Source organism: Phyllobates terribilis, unplaced genomic scaffold (assembly GCF_046119375.1).
Source record: "Phyllobates terribilis strain yellow unplaced genomic scaffold, ASM4611937v1 Scaffold_3__8_contigs__length_932513732, whole genome shotgun sequence".
In the NCBI taxonomy this organism is placed as follows: Eukaryota; Metazoa; Chordata; class Amphibia; order Anura; family Dendrobatidae; genus Phyllobates; species Phyllobates terribilis.
In genome coordinates, this window is record NW_027362763.1 from 644899024 (window position 1) to 644924428 (window position 25405).

The 25405-nt window shown below is 60.9% G+C and overlaps 1 protein-coding gene across 10 annotated transcripts in view; it reads right to left on the bottom strand.

Annotated features, from left to right (window-relative positions):
• Nucleotides 1-2907: 2907 nt before the first annotated feature.
• Nucleotides 2908-25405, bottom strand: part of SLC29A1 (solute carrier family 29 member 1 (Augustine blood group)) — a 56828-nt gene continuing 34330 nt past the window's right edge. For 9 of the 10 annotated variants that reach the window (XM_073671605.1, XM_073671609.1, XM_073671610.1 and 6 more), the window contains 10 exons: nucleotides 24225-24451; nucleotides 24007-24146; nucleotides 20136-20270; nucleotides 19895-19992; nucleotides 19462-19558; nucleotides 19162-19229; nucleotides 17314-17422; nucleotides 17016-17101; nucleotides 15917-16116; nucleotides 2908-5077 (listed from right to left, as the gene is read on the bottom strand). In XM_073671605.1, the coding sequence (XP_073527706.1) occupies nucleotides 4966-5077; nucleotides 15917-16116; nucleotides 17016-17101; nucleotides 17314-17422; nucleotides 19162-19229; nucleotides 19462-19558; nucleotides 19895-19992; nucleotides 20136-20270; nucleotides 24007-24146; nucleotides 24225-24451 (1272 nt within the window). In that variant the 3' untranslated portion in view covers nucleotides 2908-4965. Of the gene's footprint in view, nucleotides 5078-15912; nucleotides 16117-17015; nucleotides 17102-17313; nucleotides 17423-19161; nucleotides 19230-19461; nucleotides 19559-19894; nucleotides 19993-20135; nucleotides 20271-24006; nucleotides 24147-24224; nucleotides 24452-25405 lie in introns of those variants that run through there. The other variant, XM_073671613.1, reaches the window with a different exon arrangement.

Sequence of the window (25405 nt, forward strand, 5' to 3'; positions counted from 1 at the left end):
CTTCCTCTCAGCCCAGTGCTGGATTCACAGCAACATTGCGCAATACTGCTGTATAATATCCTCTATGCTACTGCTATTTAGTAATTGTTTCCTTTCAGCCCAGTGCTGGATTCACAGCAACACTGTGCAATACTGCAGTATAATATCCTCTATACTACTGCTATCTAGTAATTGCTTCCTCTCAGCCCAGTGCTGGATTCACAGCAACACTGTGCAATACTGCTGTATAATATCCTTTATGCTACTGCTATCTAGTAATTGCTTCCTCTCAGCCCAGTGCTGGATTCACAGCAACACTGTGCAATACTGCTGTATAATATCCTCTATGCTACTGCTATCTAGTAATTGTTTCCTTTCAGCCCAGTGCTGGATTCACAGCAACACTGTGCAATACTGCTGTATAATATCCTCTATACTACTGCTATCTAGTAATTGCTTCCTCTCAGCCCAGTGCTGGATTCACAGCAACACTGCGCAATACTGCTGTATAATATCCTCTATGCTACTGCTATCTAGTAATTGTTTCCTTTCAGCCCAGTGCTGGATTCACAGCAACACTGTGCAATACTGCTGTATAATATCCTCTATACTACTATCTAGTAATTGCTTCCTCTCAGCCCAGTGCTGGATTCACAGCAACACTGTGCAATACTGCTGTATAATATCCTCTATGCTACTGCTATCTAGTAATTGTTTCCTTTCAGCCCAGTGCTGGATTCACAGCAACACTGTGCAATACTGCTGTATAATATCCTCTATACTACTGCTATCTAGTATTGCTTCCTCTCAGCCCAGTGCTGGATTCACAGCAACACTGTGCAATTCTGCTGTATAATATCCTTTATGCTACTGCTATCTAGTAATTGCTTCCTCTCAGTCCAGTGCTAGATTCACAGCAACACTGTGCAATACTGCTGTATAATATCCTCTATGCTACTGCTATCTAGTAATTGCTTCCTCTCAGTCCAGTGCTAGATTCACAGCAACACTGTGCAATACTGCTGTATAATATCCTCTATGCTACTGCTATCTAGTAATTGCTTCCTCTCAGCCCAGTGCTGGATTCACAGCAACACTGTGCAATACTGCTGTATAATATCCTCTATGCTACTGCTATCAGTGCTGGATTTACAATTACACTGCTCAGTACTGTTGTATAACGTCCACCCAGCTGCCTCCAATTTCTAGTAAGGCTATATGCACACAATGGCAAAATCGATCTATCTATATATGATAGAAGGTGATCATAAACTGATGAGTTATCTCCTGCTTTTTGTTTCATGAAACCGTTTTAAAGTGTTTAAAACATTTTTGGAATTTTCTTTTTCCAGAAGTGTGTAATTCCAGCAGGAGCCGCTGCAGAGACACTTGACATGAACCCTCCCCCGTTTCAAAACCTGAAGTTGAAGAAAACTACATAAAAGACTGAACATGTGAACAGCGAAGATTTACAATACAAATGAAGGGGATAAGCCTTTCAAGCATTTTTTACATTTTTTTCAGATATTTAGAGCTAATCTATTCAAATACCTCAATTCAGTGCTGGATTCACAGCTACAATGCTCTGTATTGCTGCATAATGTCCCCTTAAGAGTTTTTCAGTGTTTATCTTACCCTAAGTGCTGGATTAATAGCTACAACCCTAAGTACACCACTATATAAGGTCTTCCATAATGCTACTTCTAGCCATTACATTGTATCAATCCAGTAATACATTCACAGCCGCACTGCTCAGTACTGCTGTATAAGGACCTCTATGCTGCTGCTCTTTGTTTTATATCACTGTAGGATTCCCAGGTACACTGCTCAGTACTGCTGTATAAGGACCTCTATGCTTTATATCACTGTAGGATTCCCAGGCACACTGCTCAGTACTGCTGTATAAGGACCTCTATGCTTTATATCACTGTAGGATTCCCAGGTACACTGCTCAGTACTGCTGTATAAGGACCCCTATGCTGCTGCTCTTTGATTTATATCACTGTAGGATTCCCAGGTACACTGCTCAGTACTGCTGTATAAGGACCCCTATGCTGCTGCTCTTTGATTTATATCACTGTAGGATTCCCAGGTACACTGCTCAGTACTGCCGTATATTTTCCACGCTGCTGCTTTTTAGTTTTACATAACACTGTATTCACAGCTACACTTCTCAATACTTCTATATGATGTCTTCCACGCTGCTGCATGTGTGTTACACAGAGACAGCAGAGCAGTGATCCTTCATGTCTGTGTGCTGTATGGAAGACACAGCAGCTAGTATCCCCCCACAAGCTCAGAGATGAATGGTGAACATGGCAGGATACAAGTCATATAATGGCCCGGATCATGTTATTCCTCGTGTAAACACAGGACAGATGATCCTGAAGGCACCGGACAGGACAGGTACGCTTCGCTGTTTCCAGTCTTCGCTGCACCGCTGCTGCCTGTCTCACCCTCTATACCCTATACATTGTGCTCATCTCCTGCCCTGGTCTTTGCCTTCCTGGGACTTGTAGTGCTCTCGATTCTGACCTTGTCCAATTCTTCGACAGTCGCATTCCCCAGTCCTGACCTCCTGGTACCACCTCTGACATTTCTAGATTAACCCTTAGCTTGACTCCCTCCTTCCAGTTTATGAACCCCAACTCGTTACCGACCTGTAAATTCGAGACGACACTGGGGGGGGCGCTGTGCAGGGGTCAATGGGTGGTACCCGGAATTAGCCAGCGCAGATTGGATCGAGGGTCCAGCGACGCCTTTCACCGATATGGGATGAATAACCGCTGCATGGTCCGCTGCAGTCTGAAGACCACCTCCTCTCTATTAATCATGCTCGCACTAGGTCTATCCCCCATGCTGTACACTGCAGCTCTGCTATGTATAAGAACACACTCACTGAGAACAGAATTGTAAATGAAAAACAAATGTAAATTATTATTTTATGAATTCTTAACTCAAATACTGTTAGTTTCATTAAAAAAAAAAACATTGTTCAGGTTTTTTTCTTACAGCTTAGAAATAAATTGTAAAAAAGAAATAGAAAAAGCTCTAAATAGGAAGTCACTGAGATCCGCAAAGGCAGCCCCCTCCCACTGTAAACGCCCCAGGGGTCCGCGGGGGAGGGGCTTACCAAACTACTAATACAACCATACATATAATAGTAGTGCTGGCTACGCGGCCAATCACCAGCCAGCATCCCGCGGCCAATCACCAGCCAGCATCCCGCGGCCAATCACCAGCCAGCATCCCGCGGCAAATCACCAGCCAGCATCCCGCAGCCAATCACCAGCCAGCATCCCACGGAAAATCAATCACCAGCCAGCATCCCGCGGCCAATCACCAGCCAGCATACTGCCTGCTGGCACAGAAGAGGGCGTAATGCACTTTGTGGCGTTTGCTGCAGGCACAACTCGGGACCACGAGGGAGGAGTGCTGCAGGCTCGGCCCCGGGGCCGCGAGGGAGGATTGCTGCAGGCTCGGCCCCGTGGGAGGAGTGCTGCAGGCTCGGCCCCGGGGCCGCGAGGGAGGATTGCTGCAGGCTCGGCCCCGTGGGAGGAGTGCTGCAGGCTCGGCCCCGGGGCCGCGAGGGAGGATTGCTGCAGGCTCGGCCCCGTGGGAGGAGTGCTGCAGGCTCGGCCCCGGGGCCGCGAGGGAGGATTGCTGCAGGCTCGGCCCCGTGGGAGGATTGCTGCAGGCTCGGCCCCGGGGCCATGAGGGAGGATTGCTGCAGGCTCAGCCACGGGGCCACATGTAGTTTACTGCAGGCACAGACCTGGGGCCGCAAGGGAAGATTGCTGCAGGCTCGGCCCCGGGGCCATGAGGGAGGATTGCTGCAGGCTCGGCCCCGGGGCCACATGTAGTTTACTGCAGGCACAGGCCTGGGGCCGCAAGGGAGGATTGCTGCAGGCATGGCCCCGGGGCCACATGTAGGGTTTACTGCAAGCACGGCCCCGGGGCCACCAGTGAGGTTTACTGCAGGCATAGCCCGGGGGCCACATGTGGCGTTCATTGCAGGCACAGCCCCAGGGCCACATGTAGTTTATTGCAGGCACGGCACCGGGGCCACATGTAGTTTATTGCAGGCACGGCCCCAGGGCCACATGTAGTTTATTGCAGGCACGGCACCGGGGCCACATGTAGTTTATTGCAGGCACGGCCCCAGGGAGATTTGCTGTAGGCACAGGCCCAGGGTCACATGTATGGTTTACTGCACGCATAGGCCCTGGGGACACGAATGAGGTATAATGGAGGCACAGGTCGGGGTCACCGATTAGGTTTGCTGCAGGCTCGGCCCCGGGTCACAAATGAGGTTTGTTGCAGGCACAGGTCGGGGTTTGCTGGAGGCACGGCCCGGGGCCACGAGTTGGGTTTGCCGGAAGCACGGTCCCGGGGCTACGAATTGGGTTTGCTGGAGGCACGGTCCCGGGGCTACGAATTGGGTTTGCTGGAGGCACGGCCCCAGGGCCACGAGTTGGGTTTGCTGGAGGCACGGCCCGGGGCCACGAGTTGGGTTTGCTGGAGGCACGGCCCCAGGGCCACGAGTTGGGTTTGCTGGAGGCACGGCCCCAGGGCCACGAGTTGGGTTTGCTGGAGGCACGGCCCCAGGGCCACGAGTTGGGTTTGCTGGAGGCACGGCCCCAGGGCCACGAGTTGGGTTTGCTGGAGGCACGGCCCCAGGGCCACGAGTTGGGTTTGCTGGAGGCACGGCCCCAGGGCCACTGTGGAGGAAGTCTTCACCCTGTGCAATGAGATTAACATTACGTCCGGGCCCTTGTTGTGCAATATTGGCCCCTTTGTCTCGGGGCCCAAAGCAAAAAATGTACTTTCATTGATACAACAGAGATAACGGAGGAAAGCGGCAGCGGTGCCGGAGCGGTCACACATTACATAAAGGGCGACTCAGCAGCGAGAGATGAGTCACGTGACGAGCGCTGAGTACAGGCGAGGTAGCACAGGACTCCGCGAGGCTTCGGAGGGGACGACTCAGACCAGAATCCGCAGCAGGAAAGAGAAACCAGCTCCGAGCGCCAACCCCAGAGACAGGAAGAACGCCATGATGGCGCCGGCGGTCTCCGCCTCGTGCACATTCACCTTCCTGCAGGGACAAGTGAGGAATGTGAGAAGGACAACATGGTGGCCAGATTGCAACATCACGTACTGACCACCACCCCCAGAAAAGGACGACTGAGAGCGCCCCCTGCTGCCAACACCAGAGAAGGACGACAGAGAAAGCCCCCCCGCTGCCAACCCCAGAGGAGGATGACAGAGAGCGCCGCCCACAGAGAAGGAGGACAGAGCGCACCCCCCACAGAGAAGAAGGACAGAGAGCGCCCCCCACAGAGAAGGAGGACAGAGAGCGCCCCCCACAGAGAAGGAGGACAGAGAGCGCCCCCCACAGAGAATGAGGACAGAGAGCGCCCCCCACCACCACCCCCAGAGAATGAGGACAGAGAGCGCCCCCCACCACCACCCCCAGAGAATGAGGACAGAGAGCGCCCCCCACCACCACCCCCAGAGAATGAGGACAGAGAGCGCCCCCCACCACCACCCCCAGAGAATGAGGACAGAGAGCGCCCCCCACCACCACCCCCAGAGAATGAGGACAGAGAGCGCCCCCCACCACCACCCCCAGAGAATGAGGACAGAGAGCGCCCCCCACCGCCACCCCCAGAGAATGAGGACAGAGAGCGCCCCCCACCGCCACCCCCAGAGAATGAGGACAGAGAGCGCCCCCCACCACCACCCCCAGAGAATGAGGACAGAGAGCGCCCCACACCACCACCCCCAGAGAATGAGGACAGAATGCGCCCCCTGCTGCCAACACCAGAGAAGGACGACAGAGAACGCCCCCCACCACCACCACCCCCCCCAGTGAATGAGGACAGAGAGCGCCCCCCACCACCACCCCCAGAGAATGAGGACAGAGAGCGCCTCCACCACCACCCCCAGAGAATGAGGACAGAAAGCGCCCCCTGCTGCCAACACCAGAGAAGGACGACAGAGAACGCCCCCCGCCCCCCACCACCACCCCCCCAAGAGAATGAGGGGAGAGAGCCCGACCCCCAGAGAATAAGGACAGAGAGCACCCCCCAGAGGAGGACAGAGTGCGCCCCCCACAGAGAAGGACAGAGAGCGCCCCCCCCCCAAAGAGGAAGACGGAAAGGCCCCTGCTGCCAACCCCAGAGGAGGATGACAGAGAGCCCGACCCCCAGAGAATAAGGACAGAGAGCACCCCCCCACAGAGGAGGACAGAGAGCACCCCCCACAGAGAAGGAGGACAGAGAGCGCCCCCCACAGAGAAGGAGGACAGAGCGCGCCCCCCACAGAGAAGGAGGACAGAGAGCACCCCCCACAGAGAAGGACAGAGAGCGCCCCCCACCGCCACGCCCAGAGAATGAGGACAGAGAGCGCCCCCCACCGCTAGAGAATGAGGACAGAGAGCGCCCCCCCACTGCCAGCCCCAGAGAAGGAGGACAGAGAGCGCCACCCCAGAGAAGGAGGACAGAGAGCACCCCCCACAGAGAAGGAGGACAGAGAGCGCCCCCCACAGAGAAGGAGGACAGAGAGCGACCCCCACAGAGAAGGAGGACAGAGAGCGCCCCCCACCGCCACGCCCAGAGAATGAGGACAGAGAGCGCCCCCCACCGCTAGAGAATGAGGACAGAGAGCGCCCCCCACCACCACCCCAAGAGAATGAGGACAGAGAGCGCCCCCCACAACCACCCCCAGAGAATGAGGACAGAAAGCGCCCCCTGCTGCCAACACCAGAGAAGGACAGAGAATGCCCCCCACCACCACCCCCCCCAGAGAATGAGGACAGAGAGCGCCCCCCACCACCACCCCCAGAGAATGAGGACAGAGAGCGCCCCCCACCACCACCCCCAGAGAATGAGGACAGAGAGCGCCCCCCCACCACCACCCCCAGAGAATGAGGACAGAGAGCGCCCCACACCACCACCCCCAGAGAATGAGGACAGAGAGCGCCCCCCACCGCTAGAGAATGAGGACAGAGAGCGCCCCCCACCGCTAGAGAATGAGGACAGAGAGCGCCCCCCACCACCACCCCCCCCAGAGAATGAGGACAGAGAGCGCCCCCCACCACCACCCCCAGAGAAGGAGGACAGAGAGCGCCACCCCAGAGAAGGACAGAGAGCACCCCCCACAGAGAAGGAGGACAGAGAGCGCCCCCCACAGAGAAGGAGGACAGAGAGCGCCCCCCACCGCTAGAGAATGAGGACAGAGAGCACCCCCCCACCGCCACCCCCAGAGAAGGAGGACGGAGAGCGCCACCCCAGAGAAGGAGGACAGAGAGCGCCACCCCAGAGAAGGAGGACAGAGAGCGCCACCCCAGAGAAGGAGGACAGAGAGCGCCACGCCCAGAGAATAAGGACAGAGAGCACCCCCCACAGAGAAGGAGGACAGAGAGCACCCCCCACAGAGAAGGAGGACAGAGAGCACCCCCCACAGAGAAGGAGGACAGAGAGCACCCCCCACAGAGAAGGAGGACAGAGAGCACCCCCCACAGAGAAGGAGGACAGAGAGCACCCCCCACAGAGAAGGAGGACAGAGAGCACCCCCCACAGAGAAGGACAGAGAGCGCCCCACACCGCCAACCCCAGAGAATGAGGACAGAGAGCGCCCCCCACCGCTAGAGAATGAGGACAGAGAGCACCCCCCACAGAGAAGGAGGACAGAGAGCACCCCCCACAGAGAAGGAGGACAGAGAGCACCCCCCACAGAGAAGGAGGACAGAGAGCGCCACCCCCAGAGAAGGAGGGCAGAGAGCGCCCCACACCGCCACCCCCAGAGAATGAGGGCAGAGAGCGCCCCACACCGCCACCCCCAGAGAATGAGGGCAGAGAGCGCCCCACACCGCCACCCCCAGAGAATGAGGGCAGAGAGCGCCCCACACCGCTAGAGAATGAGGACAGAGAGCGCCCCCCACCGCTAGAGAATGAGGACAGAGAGCGCCACCCCACCGCTAGAGAATGAGGACAGAGAGCGCCACCCCCAGAGAAGGAGGACGGAAAGTGCCACCCCCAGAGAAGGAGGACAGAGAGCGCCCCCCACAGAGAAGGAGGACAGAGAGCACCCCCCACAGAGAAGGAGGACAGAGAGCACCCCCCACAGAGAAGGAGGACAGAGAGCACCCCCCACAGAGAAGGAGGACAGAGAGCACCCCCCACAGAGAAGGAGGACAGAGAGCGCCACCCCCAGAGAATGAGGGCAGAGAGCGCCCCACACCGCCACCCCCAGAGAATGAGGGCAGAGAGCGCCCCACACCCCCACCCCCAGAGAATGAGGACAGAGAGCGCCCCCCACCGCTAGAGAATGAGGACAGAGAGCGCCCCCCACCGCTAGAGAATGAGGACAGAGAGCGCCACCCCACCGCTAGAGAATGAGGACAGAGAGCGCCACCCCCAGAGAAGGAGGACGGAAAGTGCCACCCCCAGAGAAGGAGGACAAAGAGCGCGCCCCCCCCCCCCCCGAGAAGGAGGACAGAGCGCCCCCCCCCCCAGAGAAGGAGGACAGAGCGCCCCCTCCCCCACCAGAGAATGAGGGCAGAGAGCGCCCCCTCCCCCCCCAGAGAATGAGGGCAGAGAGCGCCCCCCACCACCACCCCCAGAGAAGGAGGACAGAGAGCGCCCCCCCCACCGCTAGAGAATGAGGACAGAGAGCGCCCCCCACAGCTAGAGAATGAGGACAGAGAGCGCCACCCCCAGAGAAGGAGGACGGAAAGCGCCACCCCCAGAGAAGGAGGACGGAAAGCGCCACCCCCAGAGAAGGAAGACGGAGAGCGCCCCCCCCCAGAGAAGGAGGACAGAGAGCGCCCCCCCCCAGAGAAGGAGGACAGAGAGCGCCCCCCCCCCAGAGAAGGAGGACAGAGAGCGCCCCCCCCCAGAGAAGGAGGACAGAGAGCGCCCCCCCCCCCAGAGAAGGAGGACAGAGAGCGCCCCCCCCCCCCAGAAGGAGGACAGAGAGCGCCCCCCCCCCCCCAGAGAAGGAGGACAGAGAGCGCCCCCCCAGAGAAGGAGGACAGAGAGCGCCCCCCCCCCAGAGAAGGAGGACAGAGAGCGCCCCCCCCCAGAGAAGGAGGACAGAGAGCGCCCCCCCCCAGAGAAGGAGGACAGAGAGCGCCCCCCCCCCCCCCAGAGAAGGAGGACAGAGAGCGCCCCCCCCCAGAGAAGGAGAACAGAGAGTGCCACCCCCAGGGAAGGAGGACGGAGAGCGCCCCCCCCAGAGAAGAAGAACAGAGAGTGCCACCCCCAGGGAAGGAGGACGGAGAGCGCCCCCCCCACCGCCACCCCCAGAGAAGGAGGACGGAGAGCGCCCCCCACCACCACCCCCAGAGAATGAGGACAGAGAGCGCCCCCCCACCACCACCCCCAGAGAATGAGAACAGAGAGCGCCCCCCACCACCACCCCCAGAGAATGAGGACAGAGAGCGCCCCCCACCACCACCCCCAGAGAATGAGGACAGAGAGCGCCCCCCACCACCACCTCCAGAGAATGAGGACAGAGAGCGCCCCCCACCACCACCCCCAGAGAATGAGGACAGAGAGCGCCCCCCACCACCACCCCCAGAGAATGAGGACAGAGAGCGCCCCCCACCACCACCCCCAGAGAATGAGGACAGAGAGCGCCCCCTACCACCACCCCCAGAGAATGAGGACAGAGAGCGCCCCCCACCGCTAGAGAATGAGGACAGAGAGCGCCACCCCACCGCTAGAGAATGAGGACAGAGAGCGCCACCCCCAGAGAAGGAGGACGGAAAGTGCCACCCCCAGGGAAGGAGGACAGAGAGCGCCCCCCCCCCCCCGAGAAGGAGGACAGAGAGCGCCCCCCCCAGAGAAGGAGGACAGAGAGCGCCCCCCCCCACCGCTAGAGAATGAGGACAGAGAGCACCCCCCACCGCTAGAGAATGAGGACAGAGAGCGCCACCCCCAGAGAAGGAGGACGGAAAGTGCCACCCCCAGAGAAGGAGGACAGAGAGCGCCCCCCCCCCCCCAGAGAAGGAGGACAGAGAGCGCTCCCCCCCAGAGAAGGAGGACAGAGAGCGTCCCCCCCCCAGAGAAGGAGGACAGAGAGCGCCCCCCCCCCCAGAGGAGGACAGAGAGCGTCCCCCCCCAGAGGACAGAGAGCGTCCCCCCCCCAGAGGAGGACAGAGAGCGCCCCCCCCCAAGAGAAGGAGGACAGAGAGCGCCCCCCCCCCCAGAGAAGGAGGACAGCGAGCGCCCCCCCCCAGAGAAGGAGGACAGAGAGCGCCCCCCCCACCGTCACCCGTAGAGAATGAGGACAGAGAGCGCCCCCCCACCGCTAGAGAATGAGGACAGAGAGCGCCCCCCACCGCCACCCCCAGAGAAGAACAGAGAGCGCCCCCCCCCAGAGAAGGAGAACAGAGAGCGCCCCCCAGAGGAGGATGGAGAGTGCCACCCCCAGGGAAGGAGGACGGAGAGCGCCCCCCCACCGCCACCCCCAGAGAAGGAGGACGGAGAGCGCCCCCCCACCACCACCCCCAGAGAAGGAGGACGGAGAGCGCCACCCCCAGAGAAGGAGGACGGAGAGCGCCCCCCACCACCACCCCCAGAGAATGAGGACAGAGAGCACCCCCCACCACCACCCCCAGAGAATGAGGACAGAGAGCGCCCCCCACCACCACCCCCAGAGAATGAGGACAGAGAGCGCCCCCCCACCGCCACCCCCAGAGAAGGAGGACGGAGAGCGCCCCCCCACCACCACCCCCAGAGAAGGAGGACGGAGAGCGCCCCCCCACCACCACCCCCAGAGAAGGAGGACGGAGAGCGCCACCCCCAGAGAAGGAGGACGGAGAGCGCCCCCCACCACCACCCCCAGAGAAGGAGGACAGAGAGCGTCCCCCCCCCAGAGAAGGAGGACAGAGAGCGCCCCCCCCCCCAGAGGAGGACAGAGAGCGTCCCCCCCCAGAGGACAGAGAGCGTCCCCCCCCCAGAGGAGGACAGAGAGCGCCCCCCCCCAAGAGAAGGAGGACAGAGAGCGCCCCCCCCCCCAGAGAAGGAGGACAGCGAGCGCCCCCCCCCAGAGAAGGAGGACAGAGAGCGCCCCCCCCACCGTCACCCGTAGAGAATGAGGACAGAGAGCGCCCCCCCACCGCTAGAGAATGAGGACAGAGAGCGCCCCCCACCGCCACCCCCAGAGAAGAACAGAGAGCGCCCCCCCCCAGAGAAGGAGAACAGAGAGCGCCCCCCAGAGGAGGATGGAGAGTGCCACCCCCAGGGAAGGAGGACGGAGAGCGCCCCCCCACCGCCACCCCCAGAGAAGGAGGACGGAGAGCGCCCCCCCACCACCACCCCCAGAGAAGGAGGACGGAGAGCGCCACCCCCAGAGAAGGAGGACGGAGAGCGCCCCCCACCACCACCCCCAGAGAATGAGGACAGAGAGCACCCCCCACCACCACCCCCAGAGAATGAGGACAGAGAGCGCCCCCCACCACCACCCCCAGAGAATGAGGACAGAGAGCGCCCCCCCACCGCCACCCCCAGAGAAGGAGGACGGAGAGCGCCCCCCCACCACCACCCCCAGAGAAGGAGGACGGAGAGCGCCCCCCCACCACCACCCCCAGAGAAGGAGGACGGAGAGCGCCACCCCCAGAGAAGGAGGACGGAGAGCGCCCCCCACCACCACCCCCAGAGAATGAGGACGGAGAGCGCCCCCCCACCACCACCCCCAGAGAATGAGGACAGAGAGCGCCCCCCACCACCACCCCCAGAGAAGGAGGACGGAGAGCGCCCCCCCACCACCACCCCCAGAGAAGGAGGACGGAGAGCGCCACCCCCAGAGAAGGAGGACGGAGAGCGCCCCCCACCACCACCCCCAGAGAATGAGGACGGAGAGCGCCCCCCACCACCACCCCCAGAGAATGAGGACAGAGAGCGCCCCCCACCACCACCCCCAGAGAATGAGGACAGAGAGCGCCCCCCCACCACCACCCCCAGAGAATGAGGACAGAGAGCGCCCCCCACCACCACCCCCAGAGAATGAGGACAGAGAGCGCCCCCCACCACCACCCCCAGAGAATGAGGACAGAGAGCGCCCCCCCACCACCACCCCCAGAGAATGAGGACAGAGAGCGCCCCCCCACCACCACCCCCAGAGAATGAGGACAGAGAGCGCCCCCCCACCACCACCCCCAGAGAATGAGGACAGAGAGCGCCCCCCACCACCAGAGAATGAGGACAGAGAGCGCCCCCCACCACCACCCCCAGAGAATGAGGACAGAGAGCGCCCCCCACCACCACCCCCAGAGAATGAGGACAGAGAGCGCCCCCCACCACCACCCCCAGAGAATGAGGACAGAGAGCGCCCCCCACCACCACCCCCAGAGAATGAGGACAGAGAGCGCCCCCCACCACCACCCCCAGAGAATGAGGACAGAGAGCGCCCCCCCACCACCACCCCCAGAGAATGAGGACAGAGAGCGCCCCCCACCACCACCCCCAGAGAATGAGGACAGAGAGCGCCCCCCACCACCACCCCCAGAGAATGAGGACAGAGAGCGCCCCCCCACCACCACCCCCAGAGAATGAGGACAGAGAGCGCCCCCCCACCACCACCCCCAGAGAATGAGGACAGAGAGCGCCCCCCCACCACCACCCCCAGAGAATGAGGACAGAGAGCGCCCCCCACCACCAGAGAATGAGGACAGAGAGCGCCCCCCACCACCACCCCCAGAGAATGAGGACAGAGAGCGCCCCCCACCACCACCCCCAGAGAATGAGGACAGAGAGCGCCCCCCCACCACCACCCCCAGAGAATGAGGACAGAGAGCGCCCCCCACCACCACCCCCAGAGAATGAGGACAGAGAGCGCCCCCCACCACCACCCCCAGAGAATGAGGACAGAGAGCGCCCCCCACCACCACCCCCAGAGAATGAGGACAGAGAGCGCCCCCCACCACCACCCCCAGAGAATGAGGACAGAGAGCGCCCCCCACCACCACCCCCAGAGAATGAGGACAGAGAGCGCCCCCCACCACCACCCCCAGAGAATGAGGACAGAGAGCGCCCCCCACCACCACCCCCAGAGAATGAGGACAGAGAGCGCCCCCCACCACCACCCCCAGAGAATGAGGACAGAGAGCGCCCCCCACCACCACCCCCAGAGAATGAGGACAGAGAGCGCCCCCCACCACCACCCCCAGAGAATGAGGACAGAGAGCGCCCCCCACCACCACCCCCAGAGAATGAGGACAGAGAGCGCCCCCCACCACCACCCCCAGAGAATGAGGACAGAGAGCGCCCCCCACCACCCCCAGAGAATGAGGACAGAGCGCCCCCCACCACCACCCCCAGAGAATGAGGACAGAGAGCGCCCCCCACCGCTAGAGAATGAGGACAGAGAGCGCCACCCCACCGCTAGAGAATGAGGACAGAGAGCGCCACCCCCAGAGAAGGAGGACGGAAAGTGCCACCCCCAGAGAAGGAGGACAGAGAGCACCCCCCCCAGAGAAGGAGGACAGAGAGCGCCCCCCCCCCAGAGAAGGAGGACAGAGAGCGCCCCCCCCCCAGAGAAGGAGGACAGAGAGCGCCCCCCCCCCAGAGAAGGAGGACAGAGAGCGCCCCCCCCAGAGAAGGAGGACAGAGAGCGCCCCCCCCCCAGAGAAGGAGGACAGAGAGCGCCCCCCCCCCAGAGAAGGAGGACAGAGAGCGCCCCCCCCCAGAGAAGGAGGACAGAGAGCGCCCCCCCCCAGAGAAGGAGGACAGAGAGTGCCCCCCCCAGAGAAGGAGGACAGAGAGTGCCCCCCCCCAGAGAAGGAGGACAGAGAGCGCCCCCCCCAGAGAAGGAGGACAGCGAGCGCCCCCCCCACCGCCACCCGTAGAGAATGAGGACAGAGAGCGCCCCCCACCGCCACCCCCAGAGAAGGAGAACAGAGAGCGCCCCCCCCCAGAGAAGGAGAACAGAGAGCGCCCCCCCCCAGAGAAGGAGAACAGAGAGCGCCCCCCAGAGGAGGATGGAGAGTGCCACCCCCAGGGAAGGAGGACGGAGAGCGCCCCCCCACCGCCACCCCAGAGAAGGAGGACGGAGAGCGCCCCCCCACCGCCACCCCCAGAGAATGAGGACGGAGAGCGCCCCCCCACCGCCACTCCCAGAGAATGAGGACAGAGAGCGCCCCCCCACCGCCACCCCCAGAGAATGAGGACAGAGAGCGCCCCCCACCACCACCCCCAGAGAATGAGGACAGAGAGCGCCCCCCCACCGCCACCCCCAGAGAATGAGGACAGAGAGCGCCCCCCCACCGCCACCCCCAGAGAATGAGGACAGAGAGCGCCCCCCACCGCCACCCCCAGAGAATGAGGACAGAGAGCGCCCCCCCCACCACCACCCCCAGAGAATGAGGACAGAGAGCGCCCCCCACCACCACCCCCAGAGAATGAGGACAGAGAGCGCCCCCCCACCACCACCCCCAGAGAATGAGGACAGAGAGCGCCCCCCACCGCCACCCCCAGAGAATGAGGACAGAGAGCGCCCCCCACCACCACCCCCAGAGAATGAGGACAGAGTGCGCCCCCCACCACCACCCCCAGAGAATGAGGACAGAGAGCACCCCCCATCACCACCCCCAGAGAATGAGGACAGAGAGCGCCCCCCACCACCACCCCCAGAGAATGAGGACAGAGAGCGCCCCCCACCACCACCCCCAGAGAATGAGGACAGAGAGCGCCCCCCACCACCACCCCCAGAGAATGAGGACAGAGTGCGCCCCCCACCACCACCCCCAGAGAATGAGGACAGAGAGCACCCCCCATCACCACCCCCAGAGAATGAGGACAGAGAGCGCCCCCCCACCACCACCCCCAGAGAATGAGGACAGAGAGCGCCCCCCACCGCCACCCCCAGAGAATGAGGACAGAGAGCGCCCCCCCACCACCACCCCCAGAGAATGAGGACAGAGAGCGCCCCCCCACCACCACCCCCAGAGAATGAGGACAGAGAGCGCCCCCCACCACCACCCCCAGAGAATGAGGACAGAGTGCGCCCCCCACCACCACCCCCAGAGAATGAGGACAGAGTGCGCCCCCCCACCACCACCCCCAGAGAATGAGAACAGAGAGCGCCCCCCCACCACCACCCCCAGAGAATGAGGACAGAGAGCGCCCCCCCACCACCACCCCCAGAGAATGAGGACAGAGAGCGCCCCCCCACCACCACCCCCAGAGAATGAGGACAGAGAGCGCCCCCCACCACCACCCCCAGAGAATGAGGACAGAGTGCGCCCCCCACCACCACCCCCAGAGAATGAGGACAGAGAGCGCCCCACACCACCACCCCCAGAGAATGAGGACAGAGAGCACCCCCCACCACCACCCCCAGAGAATGAGGACAGAGAGCGCCCCCCACCACCACCCCCAGAGAATGAGGACAGAGAGCGCCCCCCACCACCCCCCCCAGAGAATGAGGACAGAGAGCGCCCCCCACCACCACCCCCAGAGAATGAGGACAGAGTGCGCCCCCCACCACCACCCCCAGAGAATGAGGACAGAGAGCACCCCCCATCACCACCCCCAGAGAATGAGGACAGAGAGCGCCCCCCACCACCACCCCCAGAGAATGAGGACAGAGAGCGCCCCCCACCACCACCCCCAGAGAATGAGGACAGAGAGCGCCCCCCACCACCACCCCCAGAGAATGAGGACAGAGTGCGCCCCCCACCACCACCCCCAGAGAATGAGGACAGAGAGCGCCCCCCCACCACCACCCCCAGAGAATGAGGACAGAGAGCGCCCCCCACCGCCACCCCCAGAGAATGACAAAGAGAGCCCCCCACCATCACCCCCAGAGAATGAGGACAGAGAGGGCCCCCCCCCCACAGCATGAGGACAGAGAGCGCCCCCTAGTGCCAACCCTCTGCCATGTATGAGGGCACAGCGCGGCTGATTTAGGAGGCCGGTGTACTTACTTGGGGCCGAAGCACATGCAGAGACTGGCCAGGTAGCCGTTGGACAAGGCGAACAGCACCATGATACAGATGTACCAGGCGTCGTGGGCCAGCAAGACTGGCAGATAACTGCGAGGCATCACGTTACACAGCATGAAGAGCGGCAGGAAGAGCAGGCGGGCGGCCACCATGATGGGCAGCAGCTTACTGTCCTTACCGGGCTGCAGGAACAATACGAGGCCGTCACTACACCGAGCCGCCAGCAGAGGGCAGCAACAGCCACAACATCTGCAGAGCATTCCACCTTCTAACAGCATGCTGGATCCAGCAGATTATTACACCACTCACCTCTGCAGAACATTGCTCCTCTTGCTCACAGACATACAGTGATCTATCCTGCAGATTATTACACCTCCTCCTCATACACAGTGATATATCCTGCAGAATATTACACCTCCTCCTCATAGACACAGTGATATACCTTGCAGATTATTATATCCAGCAGATTATTACACCTCTTCCTCATAGACACAGTGATATATCCTGCAGATTATTACACCTTTTCCTCATAGACAGTGATATATCCAGCAGATTATTACTCCTCTTCCTCATAGACACAGTGATATATCCTGCAGATTATTACACCTCCACTTCCTCACAGTGATATCTCCTGCAGATTATTACACCTTCTCCTCATAGACACAGTGATATATCCTGCAGATTATTACACCTCCACCTCCTCAGTGATATCTCCTGCAGATTATTACACCTTCTCCTCATAGACACAGTGATATATCTTGCAGATTATTATATCCAGCAGATTACACCTCTTCCTCATAGACACAGTGATATATCCTGCAGATTATTACACCTCCTCCTCAGACACAGTGATATATCCTGCAGATTATTACACCTTCTCCTCACACAGTGATATATCCTGCAGATTATTACACCTCCTCCTCAGACACAGTGATATATCCTGCAGATTATTACACCTTCTCCTCACACAGTGATATATCCTGCAGATTATTACACCTCTTCCTCATAGACACAGTGATATATCCTGCAGATTATTACACCACTGACCTCTGCAGAGCATCGCGGCCTCCCTCATACTCACCCACATGACCAGGGTGGTCAGGCTCCGTCCGGCCCAGTCCATCAGGTTGAAGAGCAGAAAACACGACACCGGGATGAAGTATTTCCCTGTGAACAGCAGACAGGGGTCACATGAGGTGTCGGGGGGATTATCAGGGCCCCAAGCTCTGTTGCTGCTGGTTGGGGGTCTTATACTATACAGGTCACATGACCGTGGGGCCACACCCCATCTCCTGTATTACATTGCATGGCTCCTCTCCCACAGTCACAAAACAGGAGTAGGAATTGTGGGTAATTCATTCCCATTGCGCTTCCCTTACCCCACTCGGAGTCGCCGGCGATGGTGGACTTGACATCTGCGGTGACGGACGGGAAAATCCCAATGGTGACGGTGAAGACGAGGCAGACGGAGAGCGCCAGCACCCAGATCTAGAGCCAGACACGGACCGTTATGGGGACGAGGGGGGGAGAAAGAAGACAAGGAGATGAGGGGGGGGGGGGGGGGAGACGAGGAGACGAGGGGAGGGAAAAAGACAAGGAGACGAGGGGAGGAAAAAAGACAAGGAGACGAGGGGGGGAAAAAAGACAAGGAGACGAGGGGGGGGGAAAAAAGACAAGGAGACGAGGGGGGGAAAAAAAGACAAGGAGACGAGGGGGGGGGAAAAGACAAGGAGACGAGGGGGGGGGAAAGACAAGGAGACGAGGGGAGGAAAAAAGACAAGGAGACGAGGGGAGGAAAAAAGACAAGGAGACGAGGGGAGGAAAAAAGACAAGGAGACGAGGGGAGGAAAAAAGACAAGGAGACGAGGGGAGGAAAAAAGACAAGGAGACGAGGGGAGGAAAAAAGACAAGGAGACGAGGGGAGGAAAAAAGACAAGGAGACGAGGGGAGGAAAAAAGACAAGGAGACGAGGGGAGGAAAAAAGACAAGGAGACGAGGGGAGGAAAAAAGACAAGGAGACGAGGGGAGGAAAAAAGACAAGGAGACGAGGGGAGGAAAAAAGACAAGGAGACGAGGGGAGGAAAAAAGACAAGGAGACGAGGGGAGGAAAAAAGACAAGGAGACGAGGGGAGGAAAAAAGACAAAGAGACGAGGGGGGGAGGAAAGACAAGGAGACGAGGGGGGGGGGAAGACAAGGAGACGAGGGGGGGGGAGACAAGGAGACGAGGGGAGGAAAAAAGACAAGGAGACGAGGGGAGGAAAAAAGACAAGGAGACGAGGGGAGGAAAAAAGACAAGGAGACGAGGGGAGGAAAAAAGACAAGGAGACGAGGGGAGGAAAAAAGACAAGGAGACGAGGGGAGGAAAAAAGACAAGGAGACGAGGGGAGGAAAAAAGACAAGGAGACGAGGGGAGGAAAAAAGACAAGGAGACGAGGGGGGGGAAAGACAAGGAGACGAGGGGGGGGGGAAGACAAGGAGACGAGGGGAGGAAAAAAGACAAGGAGACGAGGGGAGGAAAAAAGACAAGGAGACGAGGGGAGGAAAAAAGACAAGGAGACGAGGGGAGGAAAAAAGACAAGGAGACGAGGGGAGGAAAAAAGACAAGGAGACGAGGGGAGGAAAAAAGACAAGGAGACGAGGGGAGGAAAAAAGACAAGGAGACGAGGGGAGGAAAAAAGACAAGGAGACGAGGGGGGGGGGGGGAAAGACAAGGAGACGAGGGGAGGAAAAAAGACAAGGAGACGAGGGGGGGGGGAAAGACAAGGAGACGAGGGGGGGAAAAAAAGACAAGGAGACGAGGGGGGGGGAAGACAAGGAGACGAGGGGGGGGGAAGACAAGGAGACGAGGGGGGGGGAAGACAAGGAGACGAGGGGGGGGAAGACAAGGAGACGAGGGGGGAAAGAAGACAAGGAGACGAGGGGGGAAAGAAGACAAGGAGACGAGGGGGGAAAGAAGACAAGGAGACGAGGGGGGAAAGAAGACAAGGAGACGAGGGGGGAAAGAAGACAAGGAGACGAGGGGGGAAAGAAGACAAGGAGACGAGGGGGGAAAGAAGACAAGGAGACGAGGGGGGAAAGAAGACAAGGAGACGAGGGGGGAAAGAAGACAAGGAGACGAGGGGGGAAAGAAGACAAGGAGACGAGGGGGGAAAGAAGACAAGGAGACGAGGGGGGAAAGAAGACAAGGAGACGAGGGGGGAAAGAAGACAAGGGGACGGGAACTCACTTTCTTCAGGATTCCGATGATAGACTGTTTCTCACTCGTCCTGACCCCGGACTCCACCCTGTGGTCACCTGATTGGAGCAACAACATTATATACCCCAGAGAAAGAAAACTACCCCTCCCACGTCACAGACTAGTGCAACTCCCCCATCCCGCCTTAACATATTATCCCCTCCCATGCACATTAGCACCACCCATGCCCTGCCCATTACCCTTCCCACACCCTGCACATTAGCCCCTTTCCCGCACATTAGCCCCTCCTCCGCACATTAGCCCCTCCCCTACGGACTGCTCTCTCCTCACCCGCCTGCAGCAGGTCCTTCTTCAGCTCCACATCATTGGCAGTGCTGTTTATGGCAGCGCTCCGTAGATTCTCCACGGTGTAGAACTGGTAGAACTCCTGCAATGATGTGTGATGTGAGTATCGGACCGGGAACCCCCGTAGATTAGGGACCCCCGACTTCAATCCCACATGTGAGCTGTGTCGTCAGAAGTTACAAGATCTCTACTTGTTGTTAGTGACAGTAATGAGGCTGAGAACTCATCCTAACTTCAGTGTGGATGGAACAGAGCCAGAGCAAAGGTTGCTGGGAGCACATTACCAAGTCATGTGACAGATGTGCTGCAGTGTAAAGCATCTGCACTGCAATACTGTAACACGCTCATCAGCTGTCATCAGGACAGGGTCCATATTCACCCTATAACCTCCAGGACATATAAAGCCCCCGACACTCACCAGTTTATTGAGTGCCAAGTAGGAGAGGAGAGCGAGGAGGATGACGGCGCAGGCTGTGATGAAGTATCCGAATGCACTGTCCTCCAGCGCCGAGCCGCCTGCGGGAACAGAGAACACCGGATTATAGCCCCGCCATGTTGAGGGATTATACCGGGTGAGGGGTGGATTATTGTAACACCCCACTGAGGAATTATACTGGGGGCTTATTTACCCCCACAGATGATCGAGGGTCCGTACTTACTGGCCAATGCGCAGATCATGGAGAACGCAGCGAACGTTCCCGCCAGACCCTGACCGCTCATAATCGGAGCTGTGTAACTTGCTGGGAAGAGTGCGGCCAATCCAAAGAGACTGCCCTGGAGCAGAGCGCCGAAGGCTGCGGAGACACCCAAGAGGTCAAGAACGGACCGAGCGGCAGCTCCACCCCCCGCCCGCACCTCCGGCCCCCACGTTCTCTCTCCTCACCCACCTCTGGCCCCCACGCTCGCTCTCTCCCCGCACCCAACTCCGGCCCCCACGCTTGCTCGCTCCCCGCACCCACCTCTGGCCCCCACGCTCACTCTCCCCTCCCTCACCTCCTCCGCTCCCCCTCTTCCTCCCCACCCCCACTTACAGCCCCCACGCACGCTCTCCCCCCTCACCCACCTCCGGCCCCCATGCTCGCTCTTTCCCCTCACCCATCTCCAGCCCCCACGCTCGCCCTCTCACCTTCCCGCCCTCCCCTCCGGCCCCCTGCTCACTCTCTCCCCTCTCCGCCCCCACGCTTACCCTCTCACCACCCCGCCCTCACCTCCGGCCCCCTGCTCACTCTCTCCCCTCTCCACCCCACCTCCAGCCCCTAGCTCACTCTCTCCTCTCCGCCCCCACCTCCAGCCCCTAGCTCACTCTCTCCCCTCCTCGCCCGCACCGCTCTCCCCTCCCCGCCCCCATCTCCGACCACCCACTCTCTCTCCCCTCCCCCGCCCCCCATGCTCGCGCTCTCCCCTACGCGCACGCCCCCATGCTCGCTCTCTCCCCTCTCCTCCACCCCCCACGATCGCTCTCTCCCCTCCTCTGGCCCCCATGCTCGCTCTCTCCCCTCTCCTCCACCTCCAGCCCCCACGATCGCTCTCTCCCCTCCTCTGGCCCCCACGCTCGCTCACTCCCCTCCTCCACCTCCGGCCCCCACGCTCGCTCTCTCCCCTTCTCCCACCTCCGGCCCCCACGCTCGCTCTCTCCCCTTCTCCCACCTCCGGCCCCCACGCTCGTTCTCTCCTCTCCTCCACCTCCGGTCCCCACGCTCGCTCTCTCCTCCACCTCCGGTCCCCACGCTCGCTCTCTCCCCTCCTCCACCTCCGGCCCCCAAACACGCTCTCTCCCCGCCCCAACGCTTGCTCTCTCCCCTCCCCCACCTCTGGTCTCCCACTCACTCTCTCCCTTCCCCCATCCTCACTCTCTCCCCTCCCTGCCCCCACCTCCGGCACCCCTGCTCGCTCTCCACCCTACGCGCTCCCACGCTCACCCTCTCCGCCCCCACCTCCGGCCCCCATGCTCGCTCTCTCCCCAACGCGCCCCCATGCTCACTCTCTCCCCTCTCCTCCACCTCCCACGATCGCTCTCTCCCCTCCTCCACCTCCGGCCCCCACGCTCGCTCTCTCCCCTCCTCCACCTCCGGTCCCCACGCTCGCTCTCTCCCCTCCTCCATCTCTGGCCCCCACGCTCGCTCTCCCCGCCCCCACCTCTGGCCTCCCACTCACTCTCCACTCCCCGCCCCCATCTCCGACCACCCGCTCACTCTCTCCCCTCCCCGCCCCCCATGCTCGCGCTCTCCCCTCCCCACCCTCTCTCCACTCCCCCATGCTCGCTCTCTCCCCTCCCCACCCCCACGCTTGTTCTCTCTCCACACCCACCTTCGGCCCCCATGTTTGCTCTCTCCCCTCCCCGGCCCCCAGCTCACTCTCTCCCCCCCCCACCTCCTCCGGCCCCCACGCTTGCTCTCTCCCCTCACCCACCTCCGGCCCCCATGTTTGCTCTCTCCCCTCCCCGGCCCCCCGCTCACTCTCTCCCCTCCCCCACCTCCGCCCCCCCCCGCTCACTCTCTCCCCTCCCAGCTCCCACGCTCACTCTCTCCCCTCCCCCATGCTCACACCCTCACTCTCTCCCCTCCCCCAAGTTCACTCTCTCCCCTCACCCACCTCCGGCCCCCATGATCGCTCTCTCCCCTCCTCCGGCCCCCACGCTCGCTCTCTCCCCTCCTCCCTCCTCCGGCCCCCACGCTCGCTCTCTCCCCTCCTCCCTCCTCCGGCCCCCACGCTCGCTCTCTCCCCTCCTCCCACCTCCGGCCCCCACGCTCGCTCTCTCCCCTCCTCCGGCCCCCCACGCTCGCTCACTCCCCTCCTCCACCTCCGGCCCCCACGCTCGCTCTCTCCCCTCCTCCCACCTCCGGCCCCCACGCTCGCTCTCTCCCCTCCTCTCACCTCCGGCCCCCACGCTCGCTCTCTCCCCTCCTCCGGCCCCCCACGCTCGCTCACTCCCCTCCTCCACCTCCGGCCCCCACGCTCGCTCTCTCCCCTCCTCCCACCTCCGGCCCCCACACTCGCTCTCTCCCCTCCTCTCACCTCCGGCCCCCACGCTCGCTCTCTCCCCTCCTCCCACCCCCACGCTCGCTCTCTCCTCTCCTCCACTTCCGGTCCCCACGCTCGCTCTCTCCCCTCCTCCACCTCCGGCCCCCACACTCGCTCTCTCCCCGCCCCAACGCTTGCTCTCTCCCCTCCCCCATCCTTACTCTCTCCCCTCCCTGCCCCCACCTTCGGCCCCCCTGCTCGCTCTCTACCCTCCCCGCCCCCACCTCCGCTCTCTCCACTCACCCACCTCTGGCCCCCCACGCTGGCTTTCCCCTCACCCACCTCCGGCCCCCATGATCGCTCTCTCCCCTCCTCCGGCCCCCACGCTCATTCTCTCCCCTCCTCCCTCCTCCGGCCCCCACGCTCGCTCTCTCCCCTCCTCCCACCTCCGGCCCCCACGCTCGCTCTCTCCCCTCCTCCCACCTCCGGCCCCCACGCTCGCTCTCTCCCCTCCTCCCACCTCCGGCCCCCACGCTCGCTCTCTCCCCTCCTCCGGCCCCCCACGCTCGCTCACTCCCCTCCTCCACCTCCGGCCCCCACGCTCGCTCCCTCCCCTCCTCCCACCTCCGGCCCCCACGCTCGCTCTCTCCCCTCTCCGTCCCCACCCTCACTCTCTCCCCTCCCTGCCCCCACCTCCAGCCCCTTGCTCACTCCTTCCCTTCTCGTCCCCACCGCTCTCCCCGCCCCCACCTCCGGCCCCCCGCTCACTCTCTCCCCTCCCCCGCCCCCACCTCCGGCCCCCATGCTCGCTCTCTCCCCTCCCCCGCCCCCGACCCCGACCCCATGCTCGCTCTCTCCCCTCCCCACCCCCACGCTTGTTCTCTCTCCTCACCCACCTCCGGCCCCCACTTTGATTCTCTCCCCTCCCTCACCTCCTCCGGCCCCCACGCTCGCTCTCTCCTCTCACCCACCTCCGGCTCCCATGCTCGCTCTCTCCCCTCAGCCACCTCCGACCCCCATGCTCGCTCTCTCCCCTCCCTGGCCCCCCGCTCACTCTCTCCCCTCCCCACCATCGGCCCCCCCACTCTCTTTCCTAGCCGCCCCCACTCACTCCCTCTCTGCCCTTACTCTTTCGCCTCCCCGCTAACCCATGCTCACCCTCTCCGCCCCCACCTCCGGCCCCCATGCTCGATCTCTCCTCTACGCGCCCCCATCGCTCTCTCCCCTCTTCCACCTCCGGCCCCCACGCTCCCTCTCTCCCCTCCTCCACCTCCGGCCCCCCTGCTCGTTCTCTACCCTCCCCGCCCCCATCTCCGCCCCCTACACACGCTCTCTCCCCTCACCCACCTCTGGCCCCCACGCTCGTTTTCCCCTCACCCACCTCTGGCCCCCACACTCGCTATCTCCCCTCAACCACCTCTGGCCCCCACGCTCGCTCTCTCCCCTCCCTCACCTACTCCCGCTAACCTACCTCACCTCCGCCCACCCCCCTACCCTCTCCACATGCGCCTGCCCCCTAACCTCCCCCACCTGTGCCTGGCCCACTCCCTACCCTCCCCCACCACTCACAGTTGATGAAGACTATCTTGATCATAGTTAAGGTGAAGAATGTGACGGGCGAGAACTCGATCTTCACAAATATGGCGGTCAGCAAGAAGACCAGGAAGATGGCGGCCAGACTACCGGCGATACGAATGCTCTGGGAGATCCTGGACAGAAGAAAGCAGTGGGTGTCAGTGAGGAGGCGGTGCGGCCCCAGGTAGGACACCGGTGCATCCGCCACTCACCGGCGGTGCAGGATGGAGTTTAGGCAGGTGAAGATGAGTAGAGGTAACATGGCGCAGAGCGTCATCACGTTATTGAACTTGCTCTGCAGCTGGGTCCGCGGCGGCTCCAGAAACTTCATTCCGGTGTCATTACCCAGCGAGACATTCAACGCGGCAGAGTCATTGCCATCGGTGTCACCGGGGGCCAATCTGTCACTGGTGGGCTCAGCCAGGCGACTGGTGAAATACTGAGAAGATACCACAAATGACCAGCAGGGCGGGGGGTACACTTCAGCTAAGCAAGACGGCACAGAGATGACCCGGGGCCAACAGGAATAGGAGCTCGTACACCTTATATCTGTACGGTGCTTCAGAGCTACACTCACTATTCTGCTGGTGCAGTCACTGTGTACATACATTACATTACTGATCCCGAGTTACATCCTGTGTTATACTCCAGAGCTGCACTCACTATTCTGCTGGTGCAGTCACTGTGTACATACATTACATTACTGATCCTGAGTTACCTTCTGTATTATACTCCAGAGCTGCACTCACTATTCTGCTGGTGCAGTCACTGTGTATATACATTACATTACTGATCCTGAGTTACATCCTGTATTATACTCCAGAGCTGCACTCACTATTCTGCTGGTGCAGTCACTGTGTACATACATTACTGATCCCGAGTTACACCCTGTATTATACTCCAGAGCTGCACTCACTATTCTGCTGGTGCAGTCACTGTGTACATACATTGCATTACTGATCCTCAGTTACATCCTGTATTATACTCCAGAGCTGCACTCACTATTCTGCTGGTCCAGCCGCTCCCTCTCTCCTCACACACATATTATACATATATACACAATAATAACTACCTACACCATGACATCTGGTCCGGTTACCAAACAAATAATAATAATATAATAAACAATAACCGACAAATTATATACAAGACAAAACAAAACCCCCCACACTCGAGCCCACCAGTCCCTCCCCGGCACTGACCTGAGAGCTGCTCCTGCGCCTCATGCCTCAGTCCAACGTCCATAGGCCAGATCAGGCAGTGCCACTTTTTCACCCAAATAACCAGTGTCCCACAAGATGAACCCACCTCCCCCCTTTTCCCACCACCCAACCTAACACCTCCACCCAAACCCATATATACAATATATACAGAAACAAACAATACAATAACC